The sequence below is a fragment of the Ranitomeya variabilis genome, chromosome 8 (genome assembly GCF_051348905.1).
Source record: "Ranitomeya variabilis isolate aRanVar5 chromosome 8, aRanVar5.hap1, whole genome shotgun sequence".
NCBI classification, from domain to species: domain Eukaryota; kingdom Metazoa; phylum Chordata; class Amphibia; order Anura; family Dendrobatidae; genus Ranitomeya; species Ranitomeya variabilis.
In genome coordinates this window covers 7,019,994-7,035,486 of record NC_135239.1, presented here as the reverse complement: position 1 = coordinate 7,035,486, position 15,493 = coordinate 7,019,994, and the positions used below count along the sequence as shown (strand labels likewise).

General features: G+C 50.1%; 1 protein-coding gene across 6 annotated transcripts in view; it reads right to left on the bottom strand.

Annotated features, from left to right (window-relative positions):
- ARMH1 (armadillo like helical domain containing 1) overlaps positions 1 to 15,493 on the bottom strand; it is a 108,203-nt gene that overhangs the window by 92,584 nt on the left and 126 nt on the right. Inside the window, exons 1-5 of one of the 6 annotated variants that reach the window (XM_077277852.1) lie at positions 15,411 to 15,492; positions 9,052 to 9,269; positions 6,854 to 6,922; positions 4,911 to 5,077; positions 4,630 to 4,826 (exon numbers count right to left, since the gene is read on the bottom strand). In XM_077277852.1, coding sequence (XP_077133967.1) covers positions 4,630 to 4,826; positions 4,911 to 5,077; positions 6,854 to 6,922; positions 9,052 to 9,257 — 639 coding nt within the window. In that variant the 5' untranslated portion in view covers positions 9,258 to 9,269; positions 15,411 to 15,492. Of the gene's footprint in view, positions 1 to 4,629; positions 4,827 to 4,910; positions 5,078 to 6,853; positions 6,923 to 8,997; positions 9,373 to 15,360; position 15,493 lie in introns of those variants that run through there. The other 5 variants (XM_077277850.1, XM_077277851.1, XM_077277853.1 and 2 more) reach the window with 5 other exon arrangements.

The window sequence follows — 15,493 nt, the reverse complement described above, 5'->3', positions numbered from 1 at the left end:
GGCGCAGAACGACGCCTGGCAACACCTGACTACCCCTCACACCGGACAATGCTACATAGCACAGCACGACGCCTGGCAACACCCGACTACCCCTCACAGCGGGCGATGCTACATAGCACAGCACAACGCCTGGCAACACCCGACTACCCCTCACACCGGACGATGCTACATAGCACAGCACGACGCCTGGCAACACCCGACTACCCCTCACACCGGACGATGCTACATAGCACAGCACGACGCCTGGCAACACCCGACTACCCCTCACACCGGATGATGCTACATAGCACAGCACGACGCCTGGCAACACCCGACTACCCCTCACACCGGACGATGCTACATAGCACAGCACGACGCCTGGCAACACCCGACTACCCCTCACACCGGACGATGCTACATAGCACAGCACGACGCCTGGCAACACCCGACTACCCCTCACACCGGACGATGCTACATAGCACAGCACGACACCTGGCAACACCCGACTACCCCTCACACCGGACGATGCTACATAGCACAGCACGACGCCTGGCAACACCCGACTACCCCTCACACCGGATGATGCTACATAGCACAGCACGACGCCTGGCAACACCCGACTACCCCTCACACCGGACGATGCTACATAGCACAGCACGACGCCTGGCAACACCCGACTACACCCTCACACCGGACAATGCTACATAGCACAGCACGACGCCTGGCAACACCCGACTACCCCTCACACCGGACGATGCTACATAGCACAGCACGACGCCTGGCAACACCCGACTACCCCTCACACCGGACGATGCTACATAGCACAGCACGACACCTGGCAACACCCGACTACACCCTCACACCGGACAATGCTACATAGCACAGCACGACGCCTGGCAACACCCGACTACCCCTCACACCGGACAATGCTACATAGCACAGCACAACGCCTGGCAACACCCGACTACCCCTCACACCGGGAGATGCTATGTGGCGCAGAACGACGCCTGGCAACACCTGACTACCCCTCACACCGGACAATGCTACATAGCACAGCACGACGCCCGGCGAAACCCGACTACCCCTCACACCGGGCGATGCTATGTGACACCATTACTGCGAGTTATGGATAGAGAAAATAACGTGATTCGCTGCTGATAAAACCGGGGATGAGAGGAGCAAACAGTGCGATAACTGAGGCCCGCAGGAATGTGGGTGCCACTGCTACTGCTACGCAACACAGGAGTAAGGTAGAAGGGGGAACACTGACCCTGCACTATGACTAGGCTGAAACCCTACGACGGAGTGGGCGACCCATTCCTTGCGAATAGACCCACCAACGATCCTAGGTTAAATCTCAAGCGAAGACCTATAGATAAGGGGAAGGGGTTTCCTAAAAGAACTAAGGACTGGGTACAAAAATGGGTCACCTCCTAATAGAAAACACAGAGAAAACAGAATAGAAAACAGAAACTAAGGCTAGCAGAACCAGCGGTACCAGCACTACACAAATAACACACACAGAAGACAAAGCAAAGCACCAAGCCAGAACTAAAGCAGATTAACACTGCTGTCCAGCAAGAACTGGGGGTCAGGTGCTGGGTAATAAAGAGTGAAATAAACACCTGACCCAAGACAAACCCAGCACCAGAGGAAAAAGACCGGCAGCCAGAACTCCACAAGAAAATGGCGGATAGTAACAAACTAAACAGATTCTAACAGCTACAAATCACAGGTGTGACAGGTTCTCCTCCTCCTGGTGGAGGAGCACGAGACCAGACCTGTCCACACAATGGCAGCTGGTGGAGGAGCACGTGACCACACCTGTCCACCCAATGGCAGCTGGTGGAGGAGCACGAGACCAGACCTGTCCACACAATGGCAGCTGGTGGAGGAGCACGTGACCAGACCTGTCCACACAATGGCAGCTGGTGGAGGAGCACGAGACCAGACCTGTCCACACAATGGCAGCTGGTGGAGGAGCACGAGACCAGACCTGTCCACACAATGGCAGCTGGTGGAGGAGCACGAGACCAGACCTGTCCACACAATGGCAGCTGGTGGAGGAGCACGTGACCAGACCTGTCCACCCAATGGCAGCTGGTGGAGGAGCACGAGACCAGACCTGTCCACACAATGGCAGCTGGTGGAGGAGCACGTGACCAGACCTGTCCACACAATGGCAGCTGGTGGAGGAGCACGAGACCAGACCTGTCCACACAATGGCAGCTGGTGGAGGAGCACGTGACCAGACCTGTCCACACAATGGCAGCTGGTGGAGGAGCACGAGACCAGACCTGTCCACACAATGGCAGCTGGTGGAGGAGCACGTGACCACACCTGTCCACCCAATGGCAGCTGGTGGAGGAGCACGAGACCAGACCTGTCCACACAATGGCAGCTGGTGGAGGAGCACGAGACCAGACCTGTCCACACAATGGCAGCTGGTGGAGGAGCACGAGACCAGACCTGTCCACACAATGGCAGCTGGTGGAGGAGCACGTGACCACACCTGTCCACCCAATGGCAGCTGGTGGAGGAGCACGAGACCAGACCTGTCCACACAATGGCAGCTGGTGGAGGAGCACGTGACCAGACCTGTCCACACAATGGCAGCTGGTGGAGGAGCACGTGACCAGACCTGTCCACACAATGGCAGCTGGTGGAGGAGCACGAGACCAGACCTGTCCACACAATGGCAGCTGGTGGAGGAGCACGAGACCAGACCTGTCCACACAATGGCAGCTGGTGGAGGAGCACGAGACCAGACCTGTCCACACAATGGCAGCTGGTGGAGGAGCACGAGACCAGACCTGTCCACACAATGGCAGCTGGTGGAGGAGCACGTGACCAGACCTGTCCACACAATGGCAGCTGGTGGAGGAGCACGTGACCAGACCTGTCCACACAATGGCAGCTGGTGGAGGAGCACGTGACCAGACCTGTCCACACAATGGCAGCTGGTGGAGGAGCACGTGACCAGACCTGTCCACACAATGGCGGCTGGTGGAGGAGCACGAGACCAGACCTGTCCACACAATGGCGGCTGGTGGAGGAGCATGTGATCAGACCGCCCATCGGTGCACAAACTCCAACTGAGCAGATTCTGGGCCGACCCATTATTACGTTTTTGCCATTTTATTGCTGAGAATTCGGGTTTGGTTTTTGGATTTCTGATTTCGGCATTTGTGAAATGCGACATCTTAAAAAGCTGCAAATTTGTCAAATGTATCCCAGTCCGGCGGGAGCGATGTCATGTACGACCACCATAATTTTTGCACTGAAATGTTATAAAAAGGATTGAAGACATAAAAAAGCACTTTCTGTATTTTGTGCAAAATTCAACAACCTGAATTCACCATTGCAAAGAACTTGGCATAAAATCAGCAAAAAATACCATGAGACTAAAAAGAAAAGTCGGGTTAACAAAAATTAAGTACAGGAAACGCCGCAAAAGGAAAATACTGAAAGAATTGACAATCTGCCCTTAGAAAAACGAAAAGCGCCACGGGTCAAATAACGCAAAGGAAAAAAGTAATGTGTGCTGAGGGTCTGTAAAACGCTGGAAAAACGCATCCAAATCACTGTCTGAACAAGGCCAACAGCCCCATGAGGATGAGCTCAGTGCGCTGCATGTATCCTGTGTGGTGCATAGAATATGTTCTGGGCCTTTTCACGGGCCCGCTTCCTTTTTTCATGCGCCCGCTTCCTTTTTTCATGTACCCACTTCCTTTTTCACGCACCCGCTTCCCTTTTCACAGGCCCCCCTTCCCTTTTCACGTGTCTACTTCCCTTTTTCATGCGCTCGCTTCCCGTTTCACAAGCCCACTCCATTTTTTGCGTGCCTGCTTCCCTTTTCATGAGCCCGTTTTTGCGCGCCCACTTCCTTTTTCACACGCCCGCTTCCTTTTTTCATGCACCCACTTAATTTTTCACACTCCCGCTTCCTTTGCCATTCACCGGCTTCCTTTTTTGGCGCCCACTTCCTTTTTCGCGTGCCTGCTTCCCTTTTTGTGCTCCCACTTCCTCTTTCATGCACCCACTTCCTTTTTCTCACTCCCACTTCCTTTGTCATGCACCCGCTTCCTTTATCTCACTCCCACTTCCCACTTCCTTTTTCATGCGCCTTCCTTTTCCACGCGCCCACTTCCTTTTCCACACGCCCACTTCCTTTTTCGCATGCCTGCTTCCCTTTTTGCGTGCCCACTTCCTTTTTCATGCACCGCTTCCTTTTTCTCACTCCCACTTCCTTTTTCATGCGTCCGCTTCCTTTGTCATGCACCCGCTTCCTTTTTCTCACTCCCTCTTCCTTTTTCACACGCCCACTTCCTTTTTCATGCGCCCGCTTCCTTTTTTCACCCGCCCGCTTTCTTTCTCATCTTTTGACGGCAGCTAAGAGTGTGAAACCTGCGTAATGGGTCAGCCTCCATGTCAGTCCTCCGCAGAGGCTGGACCAGGAGTGTTGCCGGCATCCTGGGACCTCCAGCATGACACAAATCATGGCGTCACAGGGGCCGTGCCATCTGGACCCTGGCCGGCCACCACGGAGAACCAACGCGGATGCTGATTTAGGGCCCCACAAATCAAGCGGCTTTGCTCTGGGAGATAACGGGTGACGTTGGAGGGGTTTATATTGGGGTCACCGCTCACCTGGACGATGCGGAGGGTCTGTAGAGACAGGTGCTGAGCTTTCGGGGAGGCACAGGGTAGGAGGGCGATCAGACCCTTGTACACTTGGCTCTGGTACTTGGGGTTCCCATGAGCCAGCAGCTCCAGTAAGATCTGCGCCTGTTCCTGAGCCGCCTCCATCTTGGCGTTTGCGAGACATTCAGCGACAGCACGCACTCCTGTTGGGAGGTGAATAATGGGGGTTACAGGAGATCTCTCGGGGGGATAATAGGAGTGATCATGCCCCGGATCTCCGCACTCACCATAACTCTCACAGATCAGCTCCTTGTATTTGTGTCCGGCTCTTGCCAAAATCTGCAGGATCCCGAGCGCCTCCATCTTGTGCTCTTCATTTAACTGTTTCAGGCCCAAGATTTCAAGTAGCGTGAGAGTCCCCCCGACCTCCACAAACTCCACCTTGTAACGACCGCTGCGGGTGAAATTGGGAGAGGTGACGCTTTCCAAGACCTCTGCCTGCTGTCAATGAACACAGGCCTCTGTGTCCGGAGGCTGAAGACTCGCCCTGCCCTATTAAACCTTTGTAAGGCCTCGTTCACACCTTCAGTATTCGGTCAGTATTTTACATCAGTATTTGTATCCAAAATCAGGAGAGGAACAATCAGAGGAAAAGTAGAATAGAAACTCGTCACCATCTGTCTTATCACCCTCCTGGTTACAAATACTGACCGTGTGAACGTGGCCTCACACTGACTTCTTTGGGCCCTTCCCCAGGCGTCGGGTATAGCAGCAGAGCATCTGAAGACACGAATCTATACACAACATACGCACAGGCATGGCATCATCAATGGACGCTTGTTCTGCCTCTGTCTGGAAAGCTGCGGTGTAACATCACTGATATTATTATTGTCAGCTACTAAGAGGTTAATCCCGGTAATCCACCACCATGCATCAGGTACACCAAGGGACAGAGCCGTCCCCAGCCCAAATTTAACAATGGGGCCCACGCCACAATGGCACTGGGCTAAGGGGCCCCAGAACCCACTTTAGTCTGAAACCCCTCGTCCAGACCCTCAGCCCAGAGGAGGACGGAGGCCCCACGGGACAGGAATGAGATCGCCAGAACAAGAGCGCAGTAACGAGAGTGCAGGAACAAGAGCGCAGGAATGAGAGAACAAGAATGGGAGAGCAAAAATGAGAGCGAAGGAATGAGAGTGCAGGAACAAGAGCGCAGAAATTAGATCACAGGAACAAGAGCGTAGGAATGAAAGCACAGTAACGAGAGTGCAGGAATAAGAGAGCAAGAATGGGAGAGCAAAAATGAGAGTGCAGGAACGAGAGCGCAGAAATTAGATCACAGGAACAAGAGCGTAGGAATGAGAGTGCAGGAACAAGAGCGCAGAAATTAGATCACAGGAACAAGAGCGTAGGAATGAGAGCACAGTAACGAGAGTGCAGGAACAAGAGCACAGGAACGAGAGCACAGGAACGAGAGCACAGGAACGAGAGCACAACAATGAGAGCACAGGAATGAGAGCACAGGAATGAGAGCACAGGAACGAGAGCGCAGGAATGAGAGCGCATGAACAAGAGCGCATGAACAAGAGCGCAAGAATGAGAGCACAGGAATGAGAGCACAGGAATGAGAGCACAGGAATGAGAGCACAGGAATGAGAGCACAGGAATGAGAGCACAGGAATGAGAGCACAGGAATGAGAGCACAGGAACGAGAGCGCAGGAACAAGAGCGCAGGAACAAGAGCGCAGGAACAAGAGCGCAGGAACAAGAGCGCAGGAACGAGAGCGCAGTAACGAGAGCGCAGTAACGAGAGCGCAGTAACGAGAGCGCAGTAACGAGAGCGCAGTAACGAGAGCGCAAGAATGAGAGCGCTGGAACGAGAGCGCTGGAACGAGAGCGCTGGAACGAGAGCGCTGGAACGAGAGCGCTGGAACGAGAGCGCAAGAACGAGAGCGCAAGAATGAGAGCACAGGAATGAGAGCACAGGAATGAGAGCACAGAAATGGGAGCACAGAAACAAGAGTGTAGAAATGAAAGAGCAGGAATGGGAGCGCAGGAATGAGTGCAGGAATGAGAGCGCAGGAATGAGAGTGCATGAATAAGAGCGCAGGAATGAGAGCGCAGGAATGGGAGTGCATGAATAAGAGCGCAGGAATGAGAGCTCTGGAATGGGAGCGCAGGAATGCGAGCGCAAGAATGAGAGTGCACCGAGAGCTCGGCAGATAATTACCTGTTCACTGCTGACAGAAATATCGATATAGATTGGAGGATTTCCTGCAGACACGTCCCAAACATATAACTATGGGGGGAATAAGAAAGCAAAACTACAGAAGACGGGTACTGTGCAGTATATCCAGGAGCGCTGGTACTGTGCAGTATATCCAGGAGCGCTGGTACTGTGCAGTATATCCAGGAGCGCTGGTACTGTGCAGTATATCCAGGAGCGCTGGTACTGTGCAAAGAAGAAAAGACGGGTACTGTGCAGTATATACAGGAGCGCTGGTACTGTGCAGCATATCCAGGAGCGCTGGTACTGTGCAGTATACACAGGAGCGCTGGTACTGTGCAGTATATACAGAGGCGCTGGTACTGTGCAGTATATAGTATATATATAGTATATACAGGAGTGTTAGTACTGGGCAGTACATAGTATATACAGGGACGTGTTAGTACTGGGGCGTATATAGTATATACAGGGGTGTTAGTACTGGGTAGTACATAGTATATACAGGGGTGTTAGTACTGGGCAGTACATAGTATATACAGGGGTGTTAGTACTGGGCAGTATATAGTATATAGCAAATATAGGAAAACTGACTGAATCTAGTCTGAACTGGTGCATAACCAAAAAAGACTTATATAGCAAATAGATCAATGGCTGCACTCAATTTTACTGTACTAAAGCAAGGAAATGTGCGATACATGAAATGTGAATAGCATAATGGCTTGTGAAAGTGGGTCTTACCCTCTTGCTTGAGGGTGTCAATGATGGCCTTCTTGACATCTGTCAGGTCCCTAGTCTTACCCATGATGGGGGTTTTGAGTAATGAACCAGGCAGGGAGTTTTTAAAAGCCTCAGGTATCTTTTGCATGTGTTTAGAGTTAATTAGTTGATTCAGAAGATTAGGGTAATAGGTCATTTAGAGAACCTTTTCTTGATATGCTAATTTATTGAGACAGGTTTTTTGGGTTATCAGGAGTTGTAGGCCAAAATCATCAGTATTAAAACAATAAAAGACCTGACAAATTTCAGTTGGTGGATAATGAATCTATAATATATGAAAGTTTAATTGTAATCATTACATTATGGTAAATAATGAAATTTAACACTATATGCTAATTTTTTGAGAAGGACCTGTACAGGGGTGTTAGTAATAGACAGTACATACTATATACAGGGGTGTTAGTACCGCGCAGTATATAGTATATACAGGGGTGTTAGTACTGTGCAGTATATAGTATATACAGGGGTGTTAGTACTGTGCAGTATATAGTATGTACATAGTATATACAGGGGTGTTAGTACTGTGCAGTATATAGTATGTACATAGTATATACAGGGGTGTTAGTACTGTGCAGTATATAGTATGTACATAGTATATACAGGGGTGTTAGTACTGTGCAGTATATAGTATATACATAGTATACAGGGGTGTTAGTACCGCGCAGTATATAGTATGTACATAGTATATACAGGGGTGTTAGTACTGTGCAGTATATAGTATATACAGGGGTGTTAGTACTGTGCAGTATATAGTATGTACATAGTATATACAGGGGTGTTAGTGCTGTGCAGTATATAGTATATACATAGTATACAGGGGTGTTAGTACAGCGCAGTATATAGTATGTACATAGCATATACAGGGGTGTTAGTACTGTGCAGTATATGGTATGTACATAGTATATACAGGGGTGTTAGTACTGTGCAGTATATAGTATATACAGGGGTGTTAGTACAGCGCAGTATATAGTATATACAGGGGTGTTAGTACTGTGCAGTATATAATATGTACATCGTATATACAGGGGTGTTAGTACTGTGCAGTATATAGTATATACATAGTATACAGGGGTGTTAGTACTGTGCAGTATATGGTATGTACATAGTATATACAGGGGTGTTAGTACTGTGCAGTATATAGTATATACAGGGGTGTTAGTACTGTGCAGTATATAGTATATACATAGTATACACAGGGGTGTTAGTACCGCGCAGTATATAGTATGTACATAGTATATACAGGGGTGTTAGTACTGTGCAGTATATAGTATATACAGGGGTGTTAGTACTGTGCAGTACATAGTATATACAGGGGTGTTAGTACTGTGCAGTATATAGTATGTACATAGTATACACAGGGGTGTTATTACCGCACAGTATACAGCAGCACAGCAGAGCTCCACGTGTCAGTAAGTGAAGGATACGACAGGCGTAACCAGGTTGTCAGCCGAGCCAAGAACAAGCTGCCGCCCTGGGAGAACTCTTGCTCCAGCTCCGGAGCCGTCTTTCCGCGGTTGTAGGTAATGAAGTTTTTCAGGATCCGGCTCCGCGTCACTTTGTTCCCGTTGTCCCATTCTCTAAAAAACGTCATGAGTCGAGCGATGGCTTCCTGCTCTTTGACAGACGACATGGCGATCAGATCCTGCACGGAGGATGAACTGTGGTTAGCGCTAATGGTCCTGTCACCGGTGGTAAGAATGGCGCATCGCAGCGTCACTTCTTTCTGTACAGGGAGATGAAGCAATGAGGCGCCATGTTTCTCCGCACGCTCCATCTGCTCAGAACTAGCCCTCTCTACTCACATCCTGGTAAAAAAAAAAAAATTGGGACCGGATTTCTCAAGGAGTTTTCACCAGAAATCGGGAGTAAGATTTCATGAAATGTTTCACATTTTTAAGCAACTCAAAGTTGTACAGAAATTGCGCAACTTTTGGCATTTTTTGCCAGTCCTGGCAGCTCGGCCAATTTTTTAGTGTGTAGAGATCAGGTGGAAAGGGATGTGGCCAGGGAAGGCAAGGTGACGGGAACATGTGCCAAATTCATTGAAACAACGCAACAAATCGTCTGATACATTGTCCAAACTTTCTTTTCCATAACTGAAAGAGTGAGGAAGGTGTACAACAAAAAGAGAAGGAAAAACTGAGCCCAATATTCCATTATTCCATACAATGTGTCATGATAATATAAATGTGATAGAGATATCTCAAAACTGACGCATCCCCTCCATGATGTAAACGCTATTTGCGTGCCGTCGGAGTAAGAATTTAAAAGACATTTAAGTCCATAATAATATCAGTACAAATCGATGTAATTGGCTTCAGGACAGGACTCCCCAGGGTAACTACAAATGCGGTCACTGCAATTTTTGTGGGTATCACATGATTGACAAACCAATAAGACTAGGTCCTGTCCCACATAAAGTGCAGCAGTTCATTTCATGCAGGACCACACGTGGTATATGCCTTGTTCTGCCCATGTGGATTTTACTACATTGGGAAAACTATTAGACCGTTGTTTGTGAGGTCCAGAGAACATTTCAATTCGATCAGCACTGGCAAGGGTGTCCATCGGTTAATATCACATATGCGTTTACATCATGGAGGGGATGCGTCAGTCTTGAGATTTACGGGACTAGAAAAAGTAGTTTCATCTGATCGGGGAGGAGATCATCATAAACTGCTTCTGAGAAGAGAGGGGAAGTGGATCATGAGGGTTAATGCTACAGGACCCTTGGGGTTAAACGAGAGACTGGATATGTCAGTATATTTATAATGGAGAGTTGATAATATAATATGATGTTGGTTGCACAGTTCATGTTCAAAATTTCAGATTTATGTAAGTGCTTATTTTCACATTGTTTTTAATCACTTTTATGTTTTTATTAGACTAGTAGGATTGTGATGATGCAGGTGAGTGGGTGGCCACCTGGTGGTGGTTTCCGCTATATAGAGTCTTCCCACTCACACTCTGCATTAAGACCTGAGGAAGCGCAGCAGCGCGAAACGATCGTCGTCTTTTCAGATCACGTTTCTCCCTGCTATTTCTGCATTTGGCATGTGGCACAATAAAGACTGAATATTAGCAGATGGTGAGTGCCCACTTTTTTCTACATTTTTTTCACCATGGAATGACATAAGACAAAAGTAATTTTATTTTCTACTTTCAACCCTTTTATTTTGTAATCGCTCTGTACATATTTTAATTGTCTCATCTTGTAATATAATTTTTTATACTTTTGGTAAACACTGCCTAATCTTTTTGGAGTAAAAGTTATAATATTTACTAGTCTTGTTCTCCTTGCTCTAAAACGTACCCCCAACGTCCTATGAAGTAAATCACGCTACTGATTAATAGCGGGTCAGGACCCAACCCAATCATAGTAATAGGAGCTGGTGGCAGCGAAGTGTTCTGAGCTGCTTGGGCAGAACTGGCAGCGATGGACGGCGTTTGATAATTATAATTCCTGCCTGACTCCTGGTTCATGACATATTGGTGACAGAGAGGCGGGATAACAGAGCATTAGTGATCTGGTTTGAGCAATCATTCCTCTCACTAAAAACTTGCAATGTTCTTGCGAGGACCCTGAGCAAAAAGTTTTGGAGAACGAGCTCAGTGTTTACTAGTCCTGAGACGATACCGTGTGTACTTTCAGTTACTCCCTCCCTTTCTCTTTGTTTTTCCATCCTATCTTTTATTTGGCAATGATGGCTACACTTGGAGAAGGCTGGTATAAGCAGCATAACAAGGACACTCATTGCCCTTTGTGGGTTGAGACAGATTGACGCCACGTGCAAAAACAAAAGCCAACTGGTCGCAGCTCTGGTGCAACTGGAAATTGCTCAGAGCCCAGCGGATGCAGAAGCCAGCCCAAGAGCAAATGGTGCTGCAGCAGAGGTCCAACCACCGAATGCCGGCCCTACTAGCAACCAGGGTGGATTGGAACCCCACCTGCAGATGGCCTTGGAACAACTCCCCTCTGAGGACCGTGATGGACGTCTGAGGCTGATCCAGCAATACCAAAAAAAAGCAGAGCAGCGGGAGGCAGAGAGAGCCGATAGGGAGGCCCGAGCTCGCTGGGCCCATGAACTGCAGATGGCCCAGCTAGGGGTATTATCTACCACGCGGAGCAGTGAGCCCAGCAACCCTCCGTCCCCTAAACTCCGGCCAGAGCACTTTCCTGTGATAGAAAGGACAGGGACTTGGACACCTTTTTGCGGGCATTTGAGAAAGCCTGCAAACAGTACTGGCTGCCTGAGAACCAATGGGCCTGATACCTGACCCCAGGGCTAAAAGGCAAAACACTGGAGGCTTTTGCTTCTCTCCCGCCAGACCAAGATGAAGACTATGAGGCCATCAAGCAGGCCCTGATAATGAAGTACCAGCTTACACCTGAGGTTTACCGCAAAACCAGTGGATCCAAGGACTGTCAGCGACCACCTTTGAGCAGCTGTGAGACCTGATGATCAAAGACCAGTTTCTACATCTTTGCCCAGCTGAGGTGCGACAGTTCGAGATGGACCGAGAGCCCAAAGACGCGGATAAAGCAGAACAGATTGCCGACGCCTATGAGGCCAACCGTAAACCGGAAGTGCGGAAGCCAGTCACTGCCAGCTGGAGAGGGGGTAAGCCTGCAACCAACCCCAGTGCCACTGCCAGGCAACTCACCGGAGGCCCCGTCCCCTTTGCCAACACCAGTCCTACATCAGACCCTCGCAGGTGTTTTTTCTGCAATAGGACTGGTCATATCAGCGCCACCTGTCTGGAAAAGCAGAAGAACCCCCCAGCCAAGGCCTCAGGGCCTAATGCGGCCGTTCTTTTGGTGGGTGGGGCGTTTGGGAGGGTCTATGACAATGTGCAGCACGTCACCATGGGGGGCCATGTCGCTACAGGCCTCAAGGACACCGGGGCTGAACGAACCCTCATCCGACCTGAACTGGCGGCCCCTGAAGAGATTATTCCGGGGAAAACCCTGACTGTCACCAGGATTGGGGGCATCCGCTGTCCCTTGCCGATGGCCTGGATGTTTATAGACTGGGGTGCCGAGAGCCATTTATTTCATAAGGATGATGTGTCTACAGGTGCAGGAGTGCTCAGCCACGTCACTCTGTGGAGAGAACAGTGTATGGAGATTACATAACAAAGTCCAACATCCGAGGAGATACTGTGGATAGGAAACACGTGAACACTGGAAACACAAAGACGGCAGAATACCCTGCATGTCTCAGAGGAAGGGCAGCTGGGGAATTGTAGGTTTTGTTTGTTTTTTCTTTTTCAATTACTCTGTGATTCTTTCATTTTGAAAATGGAAGTAAAGGAAACTAAGTCTAAGAGTTTGTAAACTAAGTGTATCTAATTTTATTGTACAATTATAATGTTAAAAATCAATAAAAAATATTGTAAAAAGAAACACAAAATAATGGGCAAGGACAACCGAGAAGACTCCGGAGCTCCCAGGACTGCTCACCCAGCTGCACCTTACATGGGACCCTGCCACACTCCCTTATGTGACACGGTGGGCTGTCGTGCGGGGTCTGCAGCATTTCCACTGCTGTCCGCCATGCTAGGAGGACGTGGAGCTTTCTTTATGTGTCTGTAGGGGTCTATCACCGCTGTTCTGTCTGTGAACATCATATTCTGCACATGGCACTGCAGCGATCGCAGCTTCCAGACTGTGTAACATGGACAAAACACCGTCCGCAAAGAATCCCGGCCATATTGTCTGCGATTCTCACCAGTCCTGCTGGGAACCCGCTGCAAACAGAACCTAAGATGCAAAGAAAGCAGCAAATCCCTGCAGTGACTGGTGACAGCGCACGGTGACAGCGCACGGTGACAGCGCACGGTGACAGCGCATGGACAGAACATCATGCACAAGCTGCACGCACCAGACGGCCCAACTCTATTTCCGTGCACTATGTACTGCTGGGGATTTGCTCCATTAGTTTATATCTGGCTCTGTCCTTAACATGGCCACAGTGTGAACGCTCCTACACAGGCACCAATCAGAACCGCAGGCTCCAGATCAGGGGGAACAAGCTGCAAATATAGGAGCTCTCCCCAATTTGGAAATTCATTCATTCCTGTGTGATTCTCCCCGCTGTATCTCATCCCATCCTGTGATACTCCCTGCTGTATCTCATCCCCTCCTGTGATACTCCCTGCTGTATCCCATCCTGTGATACTCCCCGCTGTATCCCATCCTGTGATACTCCCCGCTGTATCCCCTCCTGTGATACTCCCTGCTGTATCCCATCCTGTGATACTCCCCGCTGTATCCCATCCTGTGATACTCCCCGCTGTATCCCCTCCTGTGATACTCCCTGCTGTATCCCATCCTGTGATACTCCCCGCTGTATCCCCTCCTGTGATACTCCCTGCTGTATCCCATCCTGTGATACTCCCCGCTGTATCCCATCCTGTGATACTCCCCGCTGTATCCCCTCCTGTGATACTCCCTGCTGTATCCCATCCTGTGATACTCCCCGCTGTATCCCATCCTGTGATACTCCCCGCTGTATCCCCTCCTGTGATACTCCCTGCTGTATCCCATCCTGTGATACTCCCCGCTGTATCCCATCCTGTGATACTCCCTGCTGTATCCCATCCTGTGATACTCCCTGCTGTATCCCCTCCTGTGATACTCCCCGCTGTATCCCCTCCTGTGATACTCCCCGCTGTATCCCCTCCTGTGATACTCCCCGCTGTATCCCCTCCTGTGATACTCCCCGCTGTATCCCATCCTGTGATACTCCCCGCTGTATCCCCTCCTGTGATACTCCCTGCTGTATCCCATCCTGTGATACTCCCCGCTGTATCCCATCCTGTGATACTCCCCGCTGTATCCCCTCCTGTGATACTCCCTGCTGTATCCCATCCTGTGATACTCCCCGCTGTATCCCATCCTGTGATACTCCCCGCTGTATCCCCTCCTGTGATACTCCCCGCTGTATCCCATCCTGTGATACTCCCCGCTGTATCCCATCCTGTGATACTCCCCGCTGTATCCCCTCCTGTGATACTCCCTGCTGTATCCCCTCCTGTGATACTCCCTGCTGTATCCCATCCTGTGATACTCCCTGCTGTATCCCATCCTGTGATACTCCCCGCTGTATCCCCTCCTGTGATACTCCCCGCTGTATCCCCTCCTGTGATACTCCCCGCTGTATCCCCTCCTGTGATACTCCCCGCTGTATCCCCTCCTGTGATACTCCCCGCTGTATCCCCTCCTGTGATACTCCCCGCTGTATCCCCTCCTGTGATACTCCCTGCTGTATCCCATCCTGTGATACTCCCCGCTGTATCCCATCCTGTGATACTCCCCGCTGTATCCCCTCCTGTGATACTCCCCGCTGTATCCCATCCTGTGATACTCCCCGCTGTATCCCATCCTGTGATACTCCCCGCTGTATCCCCTCCTGTGATACTCCCCGCTGTATCCCATCCTGTGATACTCCCCGCTGTATCCCATCCTGTGATACTCCCCGCTGTATCCCCTCCTGTGATACTCCCTGCTGTATCCCCTCCTGTGATACTCCCTGCTGTATCCCATCCTGTGATACTCCCTGCTGTATCCCATCCTGTGATACTCCCCGCTGTATCCCCTCCTGTGATACTCCCCGCTGTATCCCCTCCTGTGATACTCCCCGCTGTATCCCCTCCTGTGATACTCCCCGCTGTATCCCATCCTGTGATACTCCCCGCTGTATCCCCTCCTGTGATACTCCCCGCTGTACCTCATCCTGCGCCCCCGCATTTGCCGCCTCCGTCCCCGTCGCTCTCTCACCTGCCCGCGCTCTCCGTGTCACTCTCGAACAAGTATGAAAACCAATCACAACCACTGACAGAGAGACGTGAACCAATTAAATA